The 23,182-nt window shown below is 64.3% G+C and overlaps 4 protein-coding genes across 4 annotated transcripts in view; 1 reads left to right on the top strand and 3 right to left on the bottom strand.

The window, feature by feature from the left end:
* Nucleotides 1–1,096: 1,096 nt before the first annotated feature.
* Nucleotides 1,097–2,065, bottom strand: EMIHUDRAFT_226774 (hypothetical protein; the record flags this gene model as incomplete). The annotated part of the gene is made up of 2 exons (XM_005788546.1): nt 1,097–1,518; nt 1,600–2,065. The coding sequence occupies 2 exons, from the start codon at nt 2,063–2,065 to the stop codon at nt 1,097–1,099; spliced, it is 888 nt and encodes a 295-aa protein (XP_005788603.1).
* Nucleotides 2,066–5,384: 3,319 nt separating this feature from the next.
* EMIHUDRAFT_455151 (hypothetical protein) lies at nt 5,385–7,297 on the top strand (the record flags this gene model as incomplete). Its single annotated transcript, XM_005788545.1, has 8 exons — nt 5,385–5,442; nt 5,515–5,537; nt 5,760–5,858; nt 6,123–6,341; nt 6,442–6,541; nt 6,610–6,707; nt 6,776–6,979; nt 7,062–7,297. Coding segments are annotated over 8 exons (971 nt in total), but the record flags the coding sequence as incomplete, so codon positions are not given.
* A 6,711-nt stretch (nt 7,298–14,008) lies between these two features.
* EMIHUDRAFT_43878 (hypothetical protein) lies at nt 14,009–14,890 on the bottom strand (the record flags this gene model as incomplete). Its single annotated transcript, XM_005788544.1, has 1 exon — nt 14,009–14,890. A coding segment is annotated over one exon (882 nt), but the record flags the coding sequence as incomplete, so codon positions are not given.
* An 8,006-nt stretch (nt 14,891–22,896) lies between these two features.
* Nucleotides 22,897–23,182, bottom strand: part of EMIHUDRAFT_226764 (hypothetical protein) — a gene marked incomplete at both ends in the record, with an annotated part of 6,715 nt that continues 6,429 nt past the window's right edge. The window contains one exon of the mRNA XM_005788543.1: nt 22,897–23,009. Coding sequence (XP_005788600.1) covers nt 22,897–23,009 — 113 coding nt within the window. The remainder of the gene's footprint in view (nt 23,010–23,182) is intronic.

The raw sequence follows: 23,182 nt of genomic DNA, 5'->3' as shown, positions 1-23,182 counted from the left end.
AGAAGTAGACGGTTGATGTTTTGGCGCCGACGACGCGACGCGCCCCGCTGCGTGAGATGGCGCCGCCGCGGAGTCGGCGCCGCGTTCAACCGCGCGCCAGCGGCGAGCGGCGCAGCGCGGCCACCATGCGGCGCGACGTGCGCCGTAAGAACACAGACCGACCGAAACACAGTCCGACTGATTGATTGATGGGAAGGCGAAACACAGTCCGACCAACGACTGGGACACCAACGCGGTATGGCGAAGAGGTATTTTTTTTCTCAATAACAAGGCTGTGAAACAGCTGGTGTGAAATTGCTCCCTGTGACTCGCCTCGGTTGTTCTCAAGAGATGTGCGTCTCGCAGATCGCAGGTGCTCCCAGAGGTTGCCATTCACCTTTCTGACGCACCGCACACCGCACAGATGTTCCGCTTCCTCCTCCTCGCGCTGTGCCTCGCGCTCGCCGCCGCCTTCACCGCGCCGGCGTCTGCGCTCCGCGGCTCGCGGAGCAGCATCGTGATGGACGGGTACAAGACTGGCACCTGGGGTGCGTACAAGGCACCCGACGGCCCGCAGAAGATCGGTCACACCGCCATCGCCGTCGGGGAGAGGGGGGACGGCACTGCTTCTGCAGCGTGCACCTCGATCCTGTACCGTGTTTGTTATGACCCCCCCCCCCCCAATGAACACACCAGTGAGGGTGGGCGAGACGATCGAGGGGTCCCGTACCATGCGGAATCGACCCTATCAAGTGCTCAAGTGCTCAAGAAAGGTGAAGAACAGCCAGGCTCGGACTGGACACCAGCGCGGTATGGGTGGACGCGGGACAGATGATGACGACGCGCACGAGCGACACACAGACACAAACAGGCTCACACACAAGGCCCCGCCGAACGCGTGCGTAGTCGCTCCGCCGAGGCCCGAGCCGCCGAACGCCGTGCGTTTCTCGGAAGAGGCGTGCTCTGGATGGGAGCAGCCAGCACGTCCGTCCCCGGGTGAGTTGGAGAAAGTTCTAAACATGTTTGCTAAAGTCAAAGATTATCTTCTTAGAGCCGTAGTTTTTCAAGAGGCTAGTACTTGGCTATAGCCTCGAATGACGATCGAATGCGTCCCTTCTCAGTAGTAAAGAGCAAGACATCGGAAATCTGCGCTGCGCCGAGGAGGCGCATCCTGGTTCCCAATGTCGACTGCCTGGTGATACACGTAGTTGGATGTGATATCTGGCGACGGCTCCCAGCCCCCGTGTGATGAGGCGTCTCCAATCTCAAGTTTCACTGTGGAGTCGCTGTCCCACTGTTTGAAGAGGATTGCTTCGCGATTCGTCATGTTGGGGAAATAGTGCCATTCGTGCCTGGGATACGCCTTCAGTAAGGGGAAGAACTTTGCTTGCGGGTCTAGAGATGCCGCCGACAAAAGAGCAAGGGGATCGCGCTGCACGGCGTGTGCCGGGTCCAACGAGGTCCACACGTTCCAACCTATTACGCGCTTGGCCTTTGCATTCCTGAAGGCGGCCCCCTGCTGCCGAAACGCAAAGGTGTCTGAATGAGCGCCGCGCTGATGCGTCAGACCCGAACGACGAAATGTATGTCGAAACACATGCACTTCTTGGGCGTTCGTACGTCTTTTTACTACCTCAGCCACGCGCTCGTATTCATGATCCTCGAGCTCGACAGGATCATGACCATCCATGATCTCGCTTCGCCAAAGAAGCGGCGCCTCGAGCTGCAGCAGCTCGAAGCCGTCTTTCTCGAGAGTAGGCTTCGACTTTCGCCCGTTGAGTATTGTCATCTCTTTCCCTCCATCACCCAGGTACTCGATTGATCCCACCATGGAGTCCTGCAGGATGATAGCCTCCGGCTTGAGACTGCCATCTCCGGTGCCGCAAAACGGCGCACCAGACGACTCTGGTGGCGATGGCGGAGACTCGTGGTCGACGTCGCTCGTCTCGACCAGCTGGCGGCGAGCTGCGGGAGACGGCGGGCGCGACAGGCCCGTGACCCCTTCCGCCAACCTCTTGGCGGGCGGCTCGCCGGTGGCGCAGCCGAGAAGAAGGGCAGAGACGAAGAAGACGAAGAAGACGCGCATTTTGGAAGACGCCGTTTACGGCTTTTCGCTTTTCTTTCGGCGGGGGAGCAAGGCGAAGCAGGATGGGTGAAGCAGGTCTTCATAAAATAAATTAATTTCGAGGGGAGACTTGCACCGTTTTCTTTTTCCTCGCGAGTCCAAGCCTTCCGAAACCATCGCAGAGCCGCCGAACGCGTAGTCGCTCCGCCGAGCCGCCGAACGCGTGCGTGTTTCTGTAGGGCTCCGCTAAAAGATGCCCCTGCGTTTTATTTAAGGAGAGGAGTGAGAGAGATGTTTAGCAAGACCGCGACCATCTCGGGCGACAAGGAGAACTTCTACAACACGATCGCCCAGGCGCTCACGGCCGACAACAAGCCTGACCCCAACGGCTGTGGGCACGTCAAGCTCCTCGACTGGATCCGCAAGCGACGCCCTGACCTCCTACCCGTCGCTCGCCTCATCATGGGCACGCCCAGCTTCATCCGCCTTGTCAAGGCCGAGGGCGCCTTGCGGCTGCCGTCCGCCGACGGCGGCGACCTGGACTTCTCCGCCGCCGATTGGGACCCACTCAGCCTCGAGTGCCCCGACTACAACGACCCCAACTACGCCAAGTCCGCCTGCGGGGTCATCCAGGGACGTGCGCTGTCCACCATCCTCAGCGTCTGCTTCCTCCACGACATCTGCCACGCCGTTGCGCCCGTCTGCCACGCCAAGACAACCCGACCACGCGCCTCATCGGTTTTGCGGACGACATCTGCCAGAACGACGAGCCCTCGCACGCCGTCGACGCCTACTCCGGACCAAAGGGCCTCCTCGAGGCGCAGAAGGAGGGAGCGAGCGTCTTCGACGGCGTCAGCAAGTCGCTCATCTACTCGCCCGAGGGCGACCTCTCTTGCGCGCCGGGCTGGCTCCGGGGCTCGCCCGCGCACCGCGACAAGGAGGGCAAACCCACGGGGCGAGTGGACTGCTTCAAGGCCGTCGGCACCTTCTTTGGCGACCCTGAAGCCTGCAAAAAGGAGCTCACCGCGCACCTCAGGAAGAAGCTCGCGCCGCTCGACGTCATCGACACGATCGTCGACACTGACTGCGTCACGAACACCTCGCAGCTCCGCCTCAACCTCGTCAAACGGATTGCCTGCGCAAAGACCAAGTACATTGCCGGCATCACGCCGCCCAATGTCGCGTGCGAGGCTCTCGAGTTTGCGCACAACCGCATCCGCAAGTCCTTTGAGAGCATTGCTTGCGCCGACGCCTCGCGCCCCAGGCGCTCCGCGACCTCGCGTGGCTCCTGGCGCAGCTGCCGACCGAGATGGGCGGGTGCAACATCGACACCGCCTTCTCGCGAGCCGACAGCGACTTCTCCATGTCGCTCCTCAAGAACTGGCGCACCCTCGTCGCCCACAACCCCGACTTCGCCCTCGACGAGGGAGGTGCGTCCACGTACCCCGCCATCGCCGCAGCTATCGCCACCTACGAGTCCGCCCTCTCGGACTGGAAGGAGGTGTGCGAGAAGCGCACCGCCCGCGACAAAAACAAGTACTACACCGTCCGCGGCGGCTACCTGACTGAGTTCTACCCCAAGAGCATCCCGCTCCCCGAGCCCGAGTCCCTTCCAGCTACCGACGCGATTCTCAATGGCACTTGCAAATCCACGTACCCGCGGCCGCGGGCGCTCGCTGCCATCAAGAATCACAAGGACTGGTTCGCGCACCTGCGTCAAGGCGCGGGATGTGCACGTCAAGAACAACCCGTCCCTCGGAGACAGCGCCGTCAACAACAACCCGTCCCTCGGAGACAGCGCCGTCAACAACCGCGAAGCCACGCGCCTCGTCTCCGCCTCAACGCCTTTCGCCGGCAAGGCCTTCGATGTCCGTGTCGACGGTACGTACGCCACCGCCCTCTCCTCCGACACCCTCCAGGACGAGCTCCAGCGGAAGCTCGGCCTTTGGCTCTCCGCGGCGCTTCCCACCCTTCGGGTCGCGCTCGAGCGGGGCATGCCAGTCGATTTCTTCGGCGACTACCTTTACAACAAGGCCCACCACCGGCGGCCCCACGACGGCGTCCTCGCCGCCTGGGCGGACGCGATGCGCGCCCCGGCCAACGCGCCGGTCGTGCACGGCGACAAGGAGAAACCAGAGCTCACCCGGCAGTACAACGAGGGCTACAAGACCGACCTCGCAGAATCCCATGCAGGGCCGGGGGGATGCGATGAAGTGAATGAAGTCGAGCTCTGGACGCCCCTCCTCAAGACCTCCTCGACGGGCGTTGGCAACGCCTCGAGTGGCGGCACGCCCGCCTCCGTTGGCCACTCCTACGCCTTTGGTAACACCGAAGAGAAGGCCCGCCGCCTAAACATGGGCTGTAAGGCGCGCGGGTAGCCCGGCCAACCCTTCTCCCACAAGACCGGCCACGGCTACGTCAAGGCGCATCGCGGTTTCTACCACGACGCGATCTTTGTCAAGCGCAACAACTTCAACCTGCTGCTCCACGAGACTTTCGGCGGCGGCTTCTCGCCCACCGCCGTTCTCAAGCTGCGCCGCCTCGCGCGCAAAGTCGCGCGCGGCAGCGTCGACCGCACGGCCTACTCGCCCAAGTACTCGCTTTCTTTTATGTCCCAGCAGAGCGCATCTCTCTCTCTGTTGTGCGAGGCGTGAACCGCGCCATTCGCTCTCACCTGGCAACCCTGTCTGCACGTCTCGCGCGCGCGTGAACAGGGTATGCATCTTATCGGCAGTGTGGGGCTAGCGCGTCAGCAGTCCCCAAAACGATCGTCCAAAAACGGCCAGAATTGAAGTCGGCCGTCAAAAGCTGTCCCCCCAACGTACTTTAAACTCCGGTGAAGTTCTGTTTTCCAACAACCTTTATATGCCAGGGCTCCAGGCCCCAAATGACGTGTGAGCTGAGTGTTAGAGTTGTTGAGGAGTGTGATGCGCTAGCCGTCGCCCACCCTTTCTTTCGGGCGTCCGCCTCTTCCTATCTCTCTTCACAGTCTCTCGCCGATTCTCGCTGCAACCTTCATGCCACCTCGCGGCACGAACGAATAAATAAATAGAGCAGTCAACCCCTGGTGGGATTAGGGCAGCGACCCGACGGGCAGACCCCGCCCCGCTCGCTCGCGGAGGGCGTGCACCACACAGCACACAGACTTATCAGGCACTGCACGGCTCCTCGCGGCACGACACTGGGCACACGGAGGGCGTGTTTAAAATTCTTTTGGAAGCCGTCGCCCGCGCCTCGCCTGTCGCGTGAATCGTGTCGCACAAAAAATTCTTTTGCGCGCGCCCGGCCAGGAGGGGCGGCCAATCACGAGTGTCGGAGAGGTGTTTTCGACACCGAGTGTATGTTCGTCCCGCGCCTCCTCCTCTCCGCCCTCCTCCTCGTCGCGCCGCCGGCGAGTGGTGCACGTCTCTCCGGGCTTCCAAGTCTCGCCTCCGCTCGCGATCGTGCCGGCGCCGCGCTCCTTCGCGCAGTCGATCGAGACAGGGACGGGGAGGTGCGTTCCCCCGCCACCGCGGCCACGCCGCTTGGCCGCTTCTTCCCTGCACCTCGCCGCCGCCTGCGCGCCCGCTCCTGCTCCCCGCCACTGACGCCGGCCTCCCTCCCGCCGGAGCAGGTCAGCCTGGAGGACCTCGAGCGCTGCGTCGCCTCCATTGGCAGGCCGGTGGCCGGCGGCGCCCGCGCCGCGGCCGCCCTTTGGTCCCGCCACAGCGACGAGTGCCTCGCTGCCGCCGGCGCCGCCGGCCTGCTGTACGGCGGCCCATTTGCGTACTCGGTCCTCTTTGTGCGCGCCTTCACGGGGGTTGGGTGGGCTGCGGTGCGCGGCGTGCTGTCGCGGCTGCGCGAGGCGTACCGCCGCGCCAAGGAGCTGCCGCCGAGAGAGACCGAGGCGCGCGCGGCGCGCGCCGCTGCGCTTCGCTCCGAGCTTCGCTCCCTCGCGATCGAGTGCGAGGCGACCGAGAGAGTCCTATTCCTCTCGGCGCACAGGGGCGGCAGGGCGGCGCCGAGGAGCGCGCGCACCACCGCGGCGGAGGCGCGCCGCGCCGCGCTCCTCGGGCGGATGCGCGACGTGCGCTGCGAGCTCGACGCTCTCCCTCCCTCCCGCCGCGCGGCTCCCGTTCTCGCGGCGGCGGCGGCGCACGACCCACTCGCCCTCCGGGACTTGTGCCTGGCGCTGTGCGCGGCCGCCGGCGCCTCCCTCTCCGCCGCCACCTCCTCCGCGGCGCGCGCGCTCTCGCTCGGGGAAAGCGTCGGCGAGCGCATCTCTGGCCTCGGCGCCTGCGCGTCCAGAGAGGCCAAGGTGAGTCTCCCCTGCCGCCGCAGCGGCGGGGCAACCTCCCGTGAGAGCGTCGCCTCTTCCCACCCGCCTCTTCCCACCCGCCGCGCCGCCCGCGAGCCAGGTGCTGCTCCGCCGCCTCACGTCGGGCGGGTCGGCCGAGTGCGCCGCGCTGGGCACTGTCGCGCCGGGCGCCGCAGAGCGTGTCCTCACCTTCGCCTTCGGCCCGACTAGCTGGCCGCGGGCTCGCCGTGCAAAGGGGCGACTCTTCAACACCTCCTGCTGCGAGCAGGCCGGCTGGCTGGCTGCTGGCTCGCCGTGCGGCTGCAGGCGGCGTCGATGCGACTCCACGTCGCGCTGCTGTCGGCGCAGGCGGCCGGCGTAGCGCGCGTGCGCGCGCGCGATGCGGGCTGTTGTGTGAGCGCGTGCTGAGTCCGGCGCCCCTCTCCACGGCGCAGGCGCTGGTGCGTGGCCTCGGCTCCGCCGCCGCGTCCGCCTCGCCGCCGCGCGACCTCTCCTCGCGCGCGCTCGTGCCGGTGGTCGGCGGAGAGCCGCCCCGGCGCGAGGCGTTCGTCTGGGCACTGGCGCTCCTCGGCTTCCGCGCCGGCATGCGCGCCTCGCCGCCGCCCCTCCTCCGCCTCCTCCTCCTCCCGCTGTTCGCCGTCGAGGCGCCCCTCCCGCGCCGCCGAAGAACCCTCGCGTGCGGAGCTCGTGAGCTCACCGGCACCCGCACCGTCTGTGTAGGCCTCCCTTCGCGCCGTCGCCGCCCGCACGGTTCGCGCCGTCTGAGACGCAGCGGCGCCCAGAGCGACGTCGCACGCGAACCCCATCGACGGGAGCGGGAACGGCAGCGAGACGACCTTCCCGAGGTACAGTGCCCTGTTCACGGCACGGCCAACAGAGTCTGTAGATGATATGTGTGTTAAGTATATACCCGTCTGAGAGGCGATTGTCTGCGTGTACGTGGCTGGGTTCACAGCAGAAGAGGAAATAAATGTGGGGAACACTTGACGGTCGCGGCCTTCGAGTCGGCTCACTGGCACTATTGTAGCCCTGGCCGGTGCGCGTGCAGAGTTGAAGCTCCGGAGTGAAAATTCGAACGCGTTCTCTGTGACCAAAAAATGTCCACCTCAGAGGCACCTCCGCGCGGAGGCAGGCCGCCGCCGCCGGCGACACAGCTCCAGCTGTCGAACTGACCCGCAGCTCCTCTCAGAGCGGGACGACTGCGACGAAAGATGACTGAGGCGGTTGTCAGGAATCATCATACGGATCACATGGTGGCCCTTTCATGACGGGAGACCGCCCGACCACTCCTGGGTGGCACTGCCGCCGGGGTGTCGCTCGACGTCCGCCTGTCGACAGCGTGCCGACAGCGACACATACCATGTGGGACGCGTCGAGTATCGACCTCTACTGCTTACGCAGCCTTCGAGTGTATCCTGGCTGTGGTCCCACACCCACTGGTGTCCATCTCAGAGACCGCAGGAGGTCATGAGGGTCGATGGGAGTGCCAACCCCACAATGCCTAAACGCGAAAGACCCAGCCCAGTATATAGAATACGAAATAAAACGGACACCGCTCTCTAGCTCTACGTAGCCTCGACTCAGTACTCTACACTAACAGATGGGCTCCTACCCACAGCAGCGCTGCAGTAGCGCACACAGTCACACTCACTCTCACAACACACAAGAGACGGGTCGGCGGATTTTCGTTCTGTGTCATTCTGCGAACCCCCCCATAGGTGTATATAGCGTCTGGCCGAGAGAGCGTTGGACAGAGGCACGAGGAGGGCGGCGACCTCAACCGACTATGGAGGACCAGTCGCCAGACGAGGCAGGGCAGACAACGGGGAGGCGGAGCAGACGCGCAGGGCGAGACGAGGGAGGGAGCAGGACTTTGCGGAGATCAGCAGGAGGATGTACGAAGAGATTAGGAGCAGCAGGGACCCGAGGGACCATGTGGAAGACGGCTAGTGCTAGTCCCCCATCGGGAGGACGACCCCGGCCGGCTAGTCGCCGACCACACCCACAAAGAACCCTGCCTGCACAAAGCGATCGCACGGGCGGGCACCTGTTCCTTTTTACCTATCTCACAGAGAGGTGTCCGTTTTTAAATGTATGTGGCTCTTATGTACATTCCCGGAGGAGGACTGCTGACAGGGTTTGCGATGTTATTTTATTTATTTATTTGTTTATGTCCGGTCGCTGCTCGCTGGTATGACTGTTCTTTAGTACGAGAGTGTAACATACGCGAGTATGTAAAGCCTGCTCGCTGACTCGCGTCGGAAGCATGGCAGACGAAAATATCAGCCGCAGCGAGAAGCGCATCCTCCTTCTTCTCAAGTCCTGCTACGCACTGGCCTGGGGCGCCCTCACCGGCATCACCTACCAAATCTCAGCTCGCTTTGCAACCGTCATGACGGGCAATCTTCTCCTCCTCGCCGTCGAGGCCCGAGAATGGAGGGTTGAGGAGATGCTGCTAACTGCCTCCCTCATCGCCGCGTATATCGGCGGCGGAATCGCGTACGATGCGCTCAACATCCTCGTCGAGGATAAGGGCAGGGTTCTGGGCGTGGCGATGTTTGCAGTGGTCTCCATGGGTGCGCTGGGCGACGGGCTGCGGCACGCACAGCAGAGCTGCACGGAAGGAGATAGGGGAAGGACCCTGCTGTGCGAGGGAAAGGACCTCTATTTCCTCACCCCTATCTCCTTCCTCACGGGCATCGTGGCCGGTGGGTACTGCAATGCGCACCCCGACGGGGTCGTCTCGACCCTCTTGACCGGGCACATGCGCATACCTCCTAATGCGCTGCTGCAGATCTGCCTGGGACGGGCCAAAGACGCCTCGGCGCGGACCATTCTGAGAGATAAAGCTGTATTGAGCCTGGCAATAGTCGTGGCGTTCTTCTGCGGCATCCTCGCTGGTGACGCCGTCGAGGACCGCGTTCGGGAGCGGAACGCGAGGAGGGAGTTCACGCCGGTCTTCACCCTGGTCGGAGGCTTCCTAGCGGCACTCTGCGTGGCGCACAGCCGACTCTGCGAGCGGTTCTTACTGCATCACCGAAGGTAGGAGGAAAAGGTGTAGGGCTCCGTTGGCGGCTGGCCATTAGGTAGCCATTCCATGTAGTCTGTAGAGGATGTAGTGTGTACGTCAGAGAGCGCTGCTGTAGACATGTAGAGCGCTGTAGAGCGGGCGTCCCCGACCGAGCAGACTGAAGCTCTCATGCGTCATGGACGGCCCTGACTATCCCTGACACACAGAGAGGCACGGAGGGACTGGCGCGCACACTCACTGGCACGAGCGCGCCTCCTCCTCGAGCTTGGCACTTGGAGCACTTGGAGTGCAGTTGGCAACCTCACATCCAGGGCCGGGGAGCTAAGAAGCGCACCCAGCGGGCCAGATGATCGCGAGGCGCGGTTTATTTTATTCTGTTCGGCGGAATTGGCCAAACGATGAACACGAGTCTGCTTTTACCGTTCTAATCTGCCTTCCGACGGCTGTTCCCACTCGCGAGCACCCCTGCTCCCCGCGACCATGCCGCACCACTTCGTCCGAGAGGCGATACGAGGTGGCGTCGGCTCCTCGCCCTACATGCTCGTCACCGACGCCAGATCCTTCGACGTGGCGAGCGTATGCTCCGCCTCTGTAGGCGCAAACCGCCCCAGGGAGAGGCACTTCTGAGAGACACCTCTAGGGCCCAGATCTGCAGCGCGACCTTGGCGGTCTCCTCACCCCTTCCCCCCTCCCTCGCCCCGCAGCTACCAACGTCAACATCTGCCAGGCAAAGCCAATACCCCAGAAGCCAGCGATCTCGACGACCACCAGCTCTAGCACCCTGATCCCTATGCACACTTATAACGATTGACGGCCTCTGTTCTTCTGACTGCTCTTTCGGCACCTCTGACACCGTCTCCTCGCCCTGTGTGTCAGTACACGAACGGAGCCTTCGACCGGGACAATTGTAACCCGAACCACCTCAAGTTTGGCGATACGATCGGGATCCAGGTATGCCTCGAGAACCTCTCAACACGGCCGAAAATGTGCTACCACGACCCTGACGACGCTTCGGCGCTCATTTGTGTGGGAGCGGAGCCCGTCGATGCGGTGCTAAAGAAAGACGTGAGTGGAGCACCCGAACCCCCCCCCCTTTTCTCTTGGCAGTCGCCGCTGTGGCTGCCTGCCATTGCCTCCTCATCTCTCACCGGGCGGATCGCTCGTGGCGCAGGCAAAAATAGTCGTCTTCCTGGCCGCAAAGGACTCGCAGGTCACACCGGTCCTGCGGCCGGAACTGCTAAGGTATTTAAGCTACCTCCCGGGCGATACAGGGAGTGCGTTGGAGCCGTACAGCTTTGCGATGCAAGCGACCGAACACTGCACCAACGCCAGCACTTGCGCAGTAATCACCATAGACGAGGAGTTTCCGCTAATGCACTCTCCTGGTCAGACTTGCCTCGGCGTCATCGAGACGCTCGCCGTGGCAGAAGGAGACTACAGTGAAATCAACCCCGTCGAGACGAAGCTGCTGTTCTACAGCGGCGCCCGCAGCGGGCTAGCCGACCTAGTTATCAAGGACGAGAAGTGCTACGACGGCATCACAGGCGGGGCGGGCGGCTTCACTATTGCGGCCATGAACATCACGCACCGGTATGAGATACTGCAGGACCCGCACCTCCATTTCGCGCACGGCGGACGCGCCGACTTCAGGGGGCGGCATGGGCGCCTCTACTCCTTCTTCTCCGCTCCTGGGCTCGCTGTCAACTTGAAAACGGAGAACGCCACATTTCCGCTCGACAGGAAGCTGGATGGTAGCCCGCCGCTCATCGTACACGGCAGCTTTGTGACCGAGGCGCACGTGGTGGCGAGGGTGGGCGGCGACAAGCGCAAGCTGGCAAACTTCTCCTTTTGGGCGTCGCGTCTCGGCGAGAACAACTGGGCGTGGGACGTGGTGACGGGCTCGTGCGGCGGCCACAAGTTTAAGCTGGGTAAGGGCGGCCGCAAAGCGTGTGAAGAGGCGGTTGCAAGCGTCGCGATGGCGCACGCAACTTTTACGATTGGGGACGTCTCGGTGGTGGTTAAGGGGAGCCCCACGCACGCCATCGCGGGGCCGAGCCATCGGCTGGACGTCGGCTTCACCCTGCACGGCGACTACGCCGCGCGCAGCCTGCCACACGGCATTTTTGGCCAGTCCTTCTCGTCCAGTAAGTCGCGGAACGGCAAGCTCGACATTTACCCCGAGGAGGGCGAGTTCACAACCGAGGCGATGGCGGAGGTGAGAAGCCCCGCCAGTCGCCTCTCTTCCGCCCCCGCCCCGCCGCTCGCCTCTCACCCGCCCTCGCGCCAGCAGGGCGCCATCGACGGCGACGCCGCTCTGTACGAGGTGCCCGGGCCGTACGAGACCGACTTCATTTTCTCGCGCTTCAACGCTGCGCCGGCGCCAAAGCTGGAGCCGGCGCTGGTGGCAGAGATCGGACGCACCGCCAGCGCGTCGAGCGTAGAGTCTGCTAAGTAGCGATAGGTGCTTACAGCTGAATTGTATGAGAATTTACAGAAAAGGGACAAGTGTCTCGAGAGCGAGAACGAAAAGGGAGAAATCTCTCGCTAGAGCGCGCGCAGATTGTGTGCAGCGCGCTCTCTCTCGCCCTCTCTTTCAACCGCCTCGGCCGCGGCCGGCGCGCCAAGCCACGGCGCGGAGGCGCGGAAGTCCGCGGAAGCCGCGTCCACAGCGCTCTCTAAAGTAGAGTGGTTCGAGCCGTGGGGTCCGCCAGCTCCGAGAGAGGCGAGCGTGTAGGCTCGACGTTGGTAGCCGGCGACGGGGCGGCGCGGACGTGGCAGGGGACGTGGGCGACGACGCGCGCACACTCGCGGAGCGACCCAACCTCCGCCTGCAGCCTCGCGAGCGAGGCTTCGTGCTCGGGTGTGGGCGCCATCAGCTCCGCGACGACCGCGGCCACCGAGCCGCGACCCAGCGTCGGCTCGAGCCGCGCGTTGATCGCGTCCCTCGTCGCGTTGAGCAGGCGCGCGGTGATCGCCTTGGGCACAAGGTCGCACAGCGTCGCCTGCACGATGCCCACGTACGAGTCGAGCATGTGCACAAGCTTGAAGTGGGCGATACGGGCCGCCTCCGACAAGTCGCGCAGCGCCGCGTGCTCCTCCTTGAGTGGCGCTAGCACACCCGTTAGCCTGGCCGCCACCCCAGCGCCGGCCGCGGCCGTGGCGTCGCTCTGCGCGTCGTCGGGCTCCGCCGCGAGCGTCTCGTCGATGACGAGCTGCAGCTGGCGCTCCCACTCGTCGGCGACGACCTCGTCCTCGAACTGGAGCAGGATCTCGGAATTCAGGAGCGCGGGCGCGCCATACAGGTACAGCTGCTTCCGCTCGCCCGCCCTCGCCGGCTTTGCGGATGGCCGGACATCACCGGGGGAGCGGAGCTCGCGCCTATTCTCTCGCGACACGATTACCCGACCTCTAGCCCGATATGCGCGGCTGCACGCGCGAGGCTCGCGCCGGAGCTTGCACCCTTCGAGCTTGAGGGTACCCTTAGCTTGGGTCGTTTCGCCGTGCGGCTCGAACCACTGCAGGTGGCCTATTTGGAGGTCTCAGCCGAAGTTCAGGGATGGTTATTCAGAGAGGCGGCTTGAGAGCCGCTGCAGCTTGCCCGTGCGCAGCAGCAGCAGGTGGCGCGTGTGGCCCAGAGAGACGAACTTTTGGAGGCCGCCCGTCTTGATGCGCCGCTTGCGTGCGGGCCCCTCGTGCACCACGTCGTGCACCCTGTGGTTCGCGCCAAAGGCCGGCCCCATCCGCTTAGCGAGACGCGTCATTGCGCCGTTGAAGCTCTCGAGCTCCGACGGCCGGGCGACAAAGCTCGGGTGCGCCAGGTTGATGCGAGCGTTCTCCATGGCCACTAGCTCCTGAACGAGCGTCCGTGTGGGCGCCGCGTAGTCGGCGAGGATCCGGAGGCACGCGTCTCGCACCTCACCGGCGAGCCGCGGGAAGGCGCCTGAAGGACACCGCTTGCCGGTGTGAAGAGACACTGTTCACGGCACCCTGCTGGCTAGCCGCGGAGGTGAAGTCTCCCCCGATGCCGAGCTCCATCTCCCGCACGCTGCTCTCGAGGCGCTCGCGCACGCGCTCGACCAGCCGCACGCAGACCGCCTCGAACTTTGGGATCTGCTCGCGGACGAGGAACCGGAAGGCCTGGTCGACGTCGAAGATCATCCCGCCGACGCCCGCCATCTTCCGTGCCATCTGGTCGAGCTCGCCTAACCTCGTGCAGACATCTCGGGCTATCTCGTCGCCGTCACGCCATCAGGTCGAGCTCACCGAGCGAGTAGCAGGCGACCTCCGCGCGCAACTCGCTCATCAGGCCTAATCTCAGTCTCAAATGAATTTCGAGCAGCCGCCCCGCCTCCGCGTGCGTGCGGCTCGCCATCAGTCGCCGATGAAGAGCGACTCGATGTCGTGCCCCGCCGAGAAGGCGCGCGCACGCATCTGGCTCACCTGCAGTGGAGACGTAGCCGAGACTAGAGCGCTGAAACCGAGTTTGCCGAAATAGGAGACGGGCTGATAGTGTAGGCTCGCTCACCGCCATTGCCGCGCCCGGATTAAGCTGCGACGAGAAGGCGCTGCGCGCGTCGGCGACGACCTTGAACAGCGTTGCCTCGATGGCGGCGGGGTCGGCGAGGGCGGTGAGGCGCGCGAGCTCACCCTCGGACGCCTCGAGCCGCGCCGCGATCTGACTTTTGAGCTTGGGCAGGGAGCGCTCGATGTGCTCCACCAGCAGCGCCGACGAGGTCGCAACCAGCGCCTCCGTGCCGAGGCGCGCGCCGCTCATCGCGGGGCGGCCGTACACGCCGTGCTCCTTGAAGAAGGTGCGCTCGCGCGCGCGTGCGGCCGTGAGGTCGACGCCGTTGTTGATGTCCTTTTGGCCGCGGTTGACGACCCCCACGTAGCCGAGGCGCAGCTTGGGTGCGCGAGGGTCCTCCCCGAGGAGTGCAGTCGAGCAGTCGGTCCCTTCGTCCATCAAGTCAAGCTTGGTGAGCACACCGAGGGTGCGCTGCCCGTCGGGGTCGACCTCTCTCGCCAGCTGGATCGCGTCCGAGGTGACGAGGTCGCTGTGCGCCGGCGTCACGGCCAGCAGGATGGCGGCTGGTGCCTGGGCAAACTCCAGCACCATGGTCTTGATGATGTGAGGAGCGCTCGGGTCCATATCCGCGGCGTGTGCTTTGATGAGGCCCGGAAGGTCGACCAAAGTGAGGTCGGGCACGGTAGGCGAATAGTAGTGGAGGTAAATTGGCCTCGAAGAGAAGCCCTTTTCTCCGCACTCATCGATCGTCGCCTTCTCGATCGCCGAGCATATCTGCGCGTCGGTCGTGAGGCGCTGACCCGGGAGGTGGTTGAACTCGCCATACTCTTCGCTCGCGTGGTGCTGCATCATCAGCACGAGTGGGCGGCGAGTCACCGTGCCCGACCCGCGAGGCAGGAACGAGCGGCCAATCACGTTATCCAGCACGCTCGACTTGCCTGATGACTGCGCTCCGACGACCACAAACATTGGCAAGTCCAACGCTGCGCTGCCCTCTGGTAGCTTTGACTGCGCATCGACGAGGGCGTTGTTGAGCGCGATAGCGCCAGCCAGTCCGGGTTGCGCCATGGTCGGCATCGCCTTGGCGAGCGATCGTGGAGGTCGGCAATGCCTTGGCGAGCGATCGGCATTCGGATTGATTTTGAAAAAAGAATGCGAGGCGTTGAAAAACCCAGGAGGTTAAAAAGAGGGTTGTAAGTTTTTAACCCTCTCATTGCTCCTTTGCCCACACCTCGCCCAGGTGAAGACGGCTCCGTCGGCGGTGAGGGTGGTGGACATTGAAGAAAAGAATTTCTTAATTAAGCGAGCGGCCTGCCGTTGGAATGTGTGTGTGTGGAGAAACTTCTCTTACTTTCCTTATTAGCGACCCAGGACCCGTCTCCCCGGGTGAAGGCGGCGGCATTGCAACGTACCGCCACACCTCGAGGCTCGAGTACCTCCCGGCTTCACAGGTATACTCGTCGTGCGCGTGGGGACGTGTCGCAACCGGGCCGGCCGCGAGTTGTCGTGCCCCACACATCACTGAGCTCTACTTGATGATTTGTGCTCTCTACACTTCCTTCCTGTGCATCACTGGGGGGCTGACCGCCCGCAGCGTTGTCCTTCTGCTCGGCGATTCCAACGACGTCAAAACGTGTGAGAGCTTGGTTAATGCAACGCGCTGCACTTTCTCGAAATCACTGGCGGCAGCTTGCTTCGAGAACGCGACTCTGGTGTGCATCGCGCAGTACCTCCACGGCTTCGTCTACCCGCAGTGGCCCGTCGGCAGGATTCGCAGGCATAGCTGGGAGCCTCACGACCCGGTGGCACGCATGGCTGATATCCTCCGCGAGGCTCAGCGCTCATTCGGCGCACCTACCCTAGTGACGCTGACTCTTGGCGTCTGGGAGTCGGTCGCCTGTGAGATGACCCCGGGGAACATACAGATGCTCTTCAACCGAACGTGGGTTGAGAAAGTCGAGCACTTGGTCCGCAGCGCAAGGGCAATTTTGAGGCCAAACACGCGGCTGGCTTGGGTCACGCAGCACCACAGCAATCCTCGCTATCGAAAGCACACCTTCCTACCCACTCAAATGTGCCGCAACGCCTTGCTACAGCAAATCTCTCTCCTTGGCACACACGTCGCGTGCCGGACGGCCTTGCCTGTCATCGACTGGAGAGGCACTGCCTGTCGACATGACTTCCCCTTCGAAGACAGTGTGCACTTCAAAGACGAGGCGTACCGGAGCCGCCTCGATCTCCTGCTCTCCTTCTCGCCATCGGCCGGTGTCTCTGCCTGCGAGGTAGTTACGGACTTTTGCCCGCGAGGTAACCAGCATGTCTGCTGAGCCTGAGGTCGAGAGGAGGCCATCGCGTCGTCCGTCGAGTGAAGCATGTCTGGGCGAAGATTTATTTTACCTTTTGTTTATAACAGCAATAAATATTAGCCAATAATGGAACGCAGGGCCAAAGCCAGGCCCAGCGTGTGCCGCCTGGCCATCGAGCGCGCCCGCGTGTGCGCGTGGGAGTGGGGCCTGGGGCGGTGGGGGTGGGGGGGGGGTGTGAGCGCTGGTCTGTGGGGCTCTGAGCTGCGTCCTGCGTGAGATGTGTGCAAGAGGGGGCGGCGGTGAGCCGCGCTCATCGTGACACATGAGCACACATGTTTGACACATACAGAGCGGGCCATCGGGCCGGGGAATGCGTTTCGTATCTCCCGAGAGGTTTTGCTGAGATCCCATTTTCCTTTGTCTCTGATAAGAAAGTGTTGCAGATATCCATCACGCGCTCAACTACCCGCAGGCTGGACCACGAGGAGAGGAGACAGTCGTAGGCCACGCGCTGCCCCTCGCCGCCGCCGACCGGCGGCTCGCAGCTCGCACGCACGAGCGACGGCGCCTCCGTCTCCACGGTGGCGCGCTTTGCCGCCGGGCCTAAGGTGGGGTGAGGGAAGGCAATGTTAGGTGGCCTTCTCGGTTGGTGCTAGGGCGATGGCTAGGGCGAGGGCTGTGGCTAGAGCAAAGCGGAGGCTTGGGCCAGGGCTAGCCTCGCAGCGCCGGCGGCAGGTTGTGGCCAAAGAGCGCGAGCGCGACGACGGCGCCGGAGCGTTCTGCAGCGGCGAAGGAGCGGTGCAGCCGCTGCGGCGACTCGGGCAGCGGCGCGAGGAGCCGCAGCCGCAGCCGCACGCCCGGGTTGTCGCCGGCGCGCAGCTGCTGCACGTCCGCGCGCGGGTGGGTGTCCTCCGCGGCCGAGGGTGGAGGAGGCTCCGGGAGGGGGACACGGCGCTGCTTGAGCCCGCCTCCGCCGCCGCTCGCGCCGAGGGCGTCCGAGACGCGGCGCGCGTACGCCGGCGCGGTGGAGCTCCTCGGAGCCGGCGGTGCACGTGTTGTACACGGCGAGCTGCGCGTTGCCGAGCGAGCCGTGGTCGAGTTAGTGGGGTAAGCCGCTGACGCCATACCCGCAGCTTGGCTCCCCGCGTGACAAACGACGGCCTCCCGACGTCCTCCGGCCAAAATTTTCCTCGGGGCGGCTGCGCCGCCCTGCAGACACCCCGTTGGCGGCACCGAGCGCGAGTTTCCGACGCGCTCGTGTCTGGTGACAGACACGGATTGGTTGCCGGTGGGCTCAGCCAATGGCCTCCAGCAGATGCTTCATCCACGGACGAGACGCGTTCGTTGCTGCGAGGCGGCCACCGAGCCTTCCTGCAACGACACAGAGCTTGCGATGCAACAGCCTGTTGTCGGCGTGATCGCCACTCGGCTTAGCTGAGGGTCAGGGAGCCGGTGGTATAGCAGCCACTGCGCAGCACGCGAGCCACCGTACCCGGATGAGTGCCTTGTCCGCTCGGTCGGCGCGGCCTCCGTCCGTGGCAGGCTGCCGTGTCCGTGCCGTGGGGTGTCTGCGTGAGAGACCGTACGTTGTTTGAGGAGAGGAAAGCAGCTGTTGAGCGCTGTCAGAGCGGTGTTGAGCTTGGTATTGCCTTCATATGTCGCAAAGACTCCAGATATAGCTCAACGCGGCTATACTATTTCTCGCATCCCAAAGCTTCCACAACACGCCGTCGCGCGGCCGGCGTGGCCCCGCTCACCTGTGGCGTACAAGAAGGCGGACTACGCGGCCGGTGCGCACCTGCTGCCTGTCGGGCAACGGTGTGTATGCGGTGAGCATCGGGCCGGTGCGCACCTGCTGCCTGTCGGGCAACGGTGTGTATGCGGTGCAAGTTCCCGAGATTTCCACGCGTATTTCTCGCACGCGCGGCTGTGCAACGTGCATCGCGTCTCGGCTCGCTCTACCAGCCCGAGCCCGTCCGCAACATAGTGTACGCGCGCATTAATCGAAGCGGGCGACGATGAGCTGACGCACGATTACGATGAGTCGGTGGGATACAAGGCCCCCGCACCCCTCTTCCCCTCCGTACCAGAGACGAGCGGCGGCTCGGCGCCGTCGTGTTCGGCCTGCTCCGCTGCCCGCGCTGCCACACGGAGCGAGTCCTCGCGGTGGCGACGGGGCGGTGCGAGACGCACCTCCGAGACACTCTTCTGAGACACTCTTCTGAGACACTCTTCTGAGACACTCTTCTGAGACGCCCCCTCCCCGCGCCCGCCCTTCCCCCCCACAGTCTGACTCTCTTGCTCCCTGCCATGTCTAGCCTGTCGACGCCTCCGCCTCCACTCTGCTCGCACCGCCGCCGCCCTCGGCGCGTCCATGGCACGCCCGCTGACGCGTCCGCAACGCGTCCACAACGCGTACCAGGCGTGCGCCTCGTGCCACTGCCGCTGCGAGCGGAGCGAGACGACCACGCTCGCCGGCGCGACGGCGACGGGCGAGGGGAGGGAGCGGGTCGAGACGTACTGCGAGCACTGCGGCCGCCGAGAGGCGCGCGAGGTTGCGGTGGCGCGCGAGGAGAGGTCCGCCCTTGGCTCATCGGCGGACGGCGGCGGCGCGAGTGCCACGTTTCTGCTCCAGGCCGACGGCTGGCGCGACACCCCGCCCAGCGAGCACCTCGAGCGCGCCGTGCGGCGGGGGCGAGCTGCGGTACAGTCGTGGGCGAGGTAGCGGTACGGCTTTAGAGCTGGCCAGCAGAGGAGCGATAGCGGCGAGACCGTGGGCATAGCCACATACTGTAGCGTGTGTGGGTGAGTGATATAGATGTAGTCGCTGTGGTGTTGTGTGTGCACACAATGGGCAAGTGCCCAGAGCCTACCCCTCGTGCGCGTGTGGTCCCTCGCGGAACGTTTGTGCGCAAGATCCACTTGAGACCTTGGACCATTACAACAATTTCTTTGAGCTGGAGCTGGGCGCGGCCGCCCCTGCCGAGCTGACCGTCACCGCCGAGATTGCACAAATTCTCGTTCGCATTTCCACCCGCGCCGTGGCTTTGACATTCAAACTTCAGTGGCGGTGGAGCGTGTGCAACACCGCACTGCGCGCAGCCGCAGAACATGTGCGAGTGGTCAGTGGAGCGGGCCACGGCCCACGCAGCAGGCTCCTCGCGGGGCTGGGCAGCGATGGGCGCATCCCGCTGGCGAGGCTGCGCCCCGAGCGTACGTGTAGAGACTAGAGTCGTGATTGCCGAGCGTCTCTCACGCTCCGATGTCAGAGGCGGAGGCTGATCTCGGTTGAAGACTCCGGCGAGGCCGCACGCGGGGTCCGCTCGAACTCGCCAGAGTCGTTCTCAGGCACGTCGCTGACAGTCCCAGATTGCTCGCCGCTTCTACGACGGCGAAAGGCAAAGGCAAGCCGAGGGGTGACGCTCTTCTTGGTGAAGGTCTTCAGGCGCTTGTCGGCGTGAACCACCACGCCCGTACCAGCGAGCTGCTTGGAGGTGTTCATGATCCGGTCGAGCCGTTTAGGCCACAGAGTAGGTGCTCACGTAGATGGTGTCGGCGCCCGCCGGCGCGTCCTCCAATAGCTCGGACACGTCACACGGGGGGAGTGGCGGTGGCGAGGGCTCGGGAAACGGCGGCTTTGATGGCGGCGGCGGCGGCGGTGGTGGCGCCGGCGGAGAGGGCTTGGGTGATGGTGGCGGCGGAGAGGGCGGCGATGGGGTGGGGGGCGGCGGCGGGGTGGGGGATGGCCGTGGTGATGATGGCGGCAGCGAGGGTGGTGGCAGCGGAGAGGGAGGCGGCGGGGTGGGCGGCGGCGGCGAGGCTGGTGGCGGCGAGGGCGGCGGCGGCGAGGGCGGGGGCGGCGAGGGCGGCGGCAAGGGCGGCGGCGGTGTGCAGCAGCTCAGACTGTACGCGAATGTTGGGTGGTCTGATAGTGGCAGCTGGGCGACACATTCCCCAGTTCCTCCGCCATGCTGTGGCTGTGCTGAGAGGCACTTGGCTGGAATATTCCCATACTCACAATTGTCATCGGGTGCGTCAGCGCAGTATGTCCAAGAGCAGCAGTCGTCGAGGCAGCCGTTGCTGGCTGCAGCAGCGCAGTCGCTTGATATGCCCGATGGCAGGCTCGGAGGCGGCGGCGGTGGTGGCGGGGACGGCGGCGGCAGCGGCGGTGGCGGCGGCGGGGACGGTGGCGGCGGCGGGGGCGGCGGGGGCAGCGGCGGTGGCGGCGGCGGGGACGGCGGCGGCAACGGCGGTGGCGGCGGCGGGGACGGCGGCGGCAGCGGCGGTGGTGGTGGCGGGGACGGCGGCGGCGGTGAGGGCGGCGGCGGTGGTGGTGGCGGGGAGGGCGGCGGCGGTGAGGGCGGCGGGGGGGGAGGCGGCGGCGGCGGCGGCGGCGGTGAGGGCGGCGGCGGGGGAGGCGGCGGCGGCGGCGGCGGCGGGGAGGGAGGCGACGAGGGAGGCGGCGGCGACGGCGATGCCGAGGGAGGCGGCGGCGACTGGGGCGGCGTCGGCGAGCAGTAGCACAAAGGCCGATGCCACGCATACAAGTTGCCGGTGCAACTTGACAGCGCATCATCTCCTGATCCCGGTACAAAGTATGTGCAATGCATCGAGTTGTACTGAATGGTCATATACGGGGTGCCAGCGTACGATCTTGACGAGATAGAATCGGGCTTGCATTCGGCCCCGTTCTGAGCGTTTCGCACCGTCTCACGAATGAGCTCCTCCGTGTTAATCGTGCTTTGCATCGCGGCATTGCACGTGAGTCCAACCAAGTCGCAGACATCGTCGCAAATCATGCCCGGGGATCCCAAAATCCACGGATTTGGCGGCGGCGGGGGCGGCGGGGGCAGCGGCGGTGGCGGCGGCGGGGACGGCGGCGGCAACGGCGGTGGCGGCGGCGGGGACGGCGGCGGCAGCGGCGGTGGTGGTGGCGGCGACGGCGGCGGCGGTGAGGGCGGCGGCGGTGGTGGCGGCGGGGACGGCGGCGGCGGTGAGGGCGGCGAGGGCGGGGTGCAGAGTGGGCCGGGAATCGCAGAGCATTTCGCGAGGCAGTAGAATCGGCTGTCCCCGTTTGCGGCCGAATAGACCGTCGACTTGAGCTTGCAGTAGCCGTCGATCCCCGTTCCCCGACTCACCGCGCAGGTGACGCCGCTGCAGCCCGAGTCGATGCTGCACTGATGACGAGCCGCTTCGTCGCCAAGGTACACGTAGTCCGTCAAGTCGTCCCCATCGCAGTACGCCTCGGCGAGACGATAGAGTCCGTCGGCGGCACTCGGCGAAACAGTAATGGCCGCGAGGGCGAGCTGCGTGAGCGCGCGCCGAACCCTAGACATAAGTGTGGTTGCGACTGCAAAGATATGACACAGGTCGGCGACGGGCGCCCCATGTTAGACGACGTTGTTTAATTGTGTCTGCGACTGATCAATCTTGGCAGCTCATCGGCGATACTTGATGAACTGCGAAGTTTGGTATACTCTTCGCTGAGCCCCAAAAAATTCGACTTGTTGATGCCACCCCGCGCCCACCCAGCACCCACCGACCGACCGCCCCTCGCTCGCGGTCGGACGGAGCTGGCGCGTGGCACACTCCCTATCTGGCGCAACTTGATGAAACCAAAACGTTGGGCCGCTTTAGTTCATTCACGAAGCCCGCTGCGTAGACCGACCCTCCGATTTGAGAGAGAGAGAGAGAACAAGGGGAGTGAGTGCGCGTGTGCGCGCGTGCGCGTGGCAGGACAAAGTGCTTGCCGGAGTCCGTTTTCAGTGGCCGGGCGGACACATTTAGTGGCTGGGAGCCCCTTTGGAGCCTTCTAAGCCATTCCTGCTACTTTTTGAGCGCGTTGCGTCTCTGCGGTGATGTGAAAATTGTGACCAAAATCCGCTGTGATCAAGAGGAAGTAAGCACTAAGCCTTAGTTCTAAGCTCGTACCTGCCCAGAAGAGCGGCCCAGAAAAATTTTATTCGCAGACTGAGCCATTTCCCCCACTACCGGCAGCGCGCGCAGGCTGCGGAGCTGCAAAACCCGCGATGACACGAACTGATCAGACCTGCTGATGCACCGCAGAGACGCAAGCTGGGACTTACTGTTTATTTCTTTCTTTCTGGATGCCCCCCACCCCGCCCGCCGCCCCTTCGATAACGCGAATAGAGCTGTTTAACGTTGGGAGCTGAACAGTGTTGCTAGTGTTAACAGTAACAACAGAACAACAGTGGGGCTCCCCAACAACAGTAGCTAACGTTAGGCCGGCTGAACAACAATAAGGAAGGCCTGGCAGTGACCCACGACGATCTCCAGCGTCCAGTGCGGGTAATACCCGAAAATACCCGGAAAACCCCAGGTTTTTCGGGTTTTACCCGGTTTTTTTGGCATTTTCTGCTTGCTGACCGCTGAACAACAGTAACAACAGTAACAAAAACAGTAACAGCATGAGCTGGGGTGAACACTTGAACAACGTTAAGGATTTCACCCAACACTAGCGCAACTGTTAGGCCCAAAGTTAATGTTAAACAGCTCTAAACGCGAATACACAAATCACAAAAGAATTTCCGCTCCCTCAAAAAACTAGGCACGGGACTGCACCGCGCACATACATCCCACGGATGCTCCATGTGCGAGCTAGCTCTACTAATCGTCCCGTGTTTGCAGGTCATCGCCGCGCCGCACGTTTTGCGCACGACATCGCGCAACCGATCAGACCTGCTGCTGCACCGACGCCTCCTCGCCTCCAGAGACGTCGCGCGCCTCCGCAGAGCTGCGGCTGCTCATCTTGGCGAACACCCGGCTGAGGCCGCCAAGGCTGCGCCCTGCGAGGCTGCCGCGCTCGGCGATGCTGCCCGAAAGGAGTTCCGCCCGCGACCGAGCGGGGGTCGCGCCGAGGCTCTTTGCCAGAAGCACGAGCGACACCTGCGGACACGGACGCCCCTCGTCACGAAAGCTCGATGCGCGCAAAGCGAGCCGGACAGGGCGCCTTCCGGTG

This window comes from Emiliania huxleyi (genome assembly GCF_000372725.1).
Source record: "Emiliania huxleyi CCMP1516 chromosome Unknown EMIHUscaffold_134, whole genome shotgun sequence".
Taxonomy (NCBI): domain Eukaryota; phylum Haptophyta; order Isochrysidales; family Noelaerhabdaceae; genus Emiliania; species Emiliania huxleyi.
Note: the sequence above shows the minus strand (reverse complement) of the source record. Positions and strands in the feature narration are given on the sequence as shown.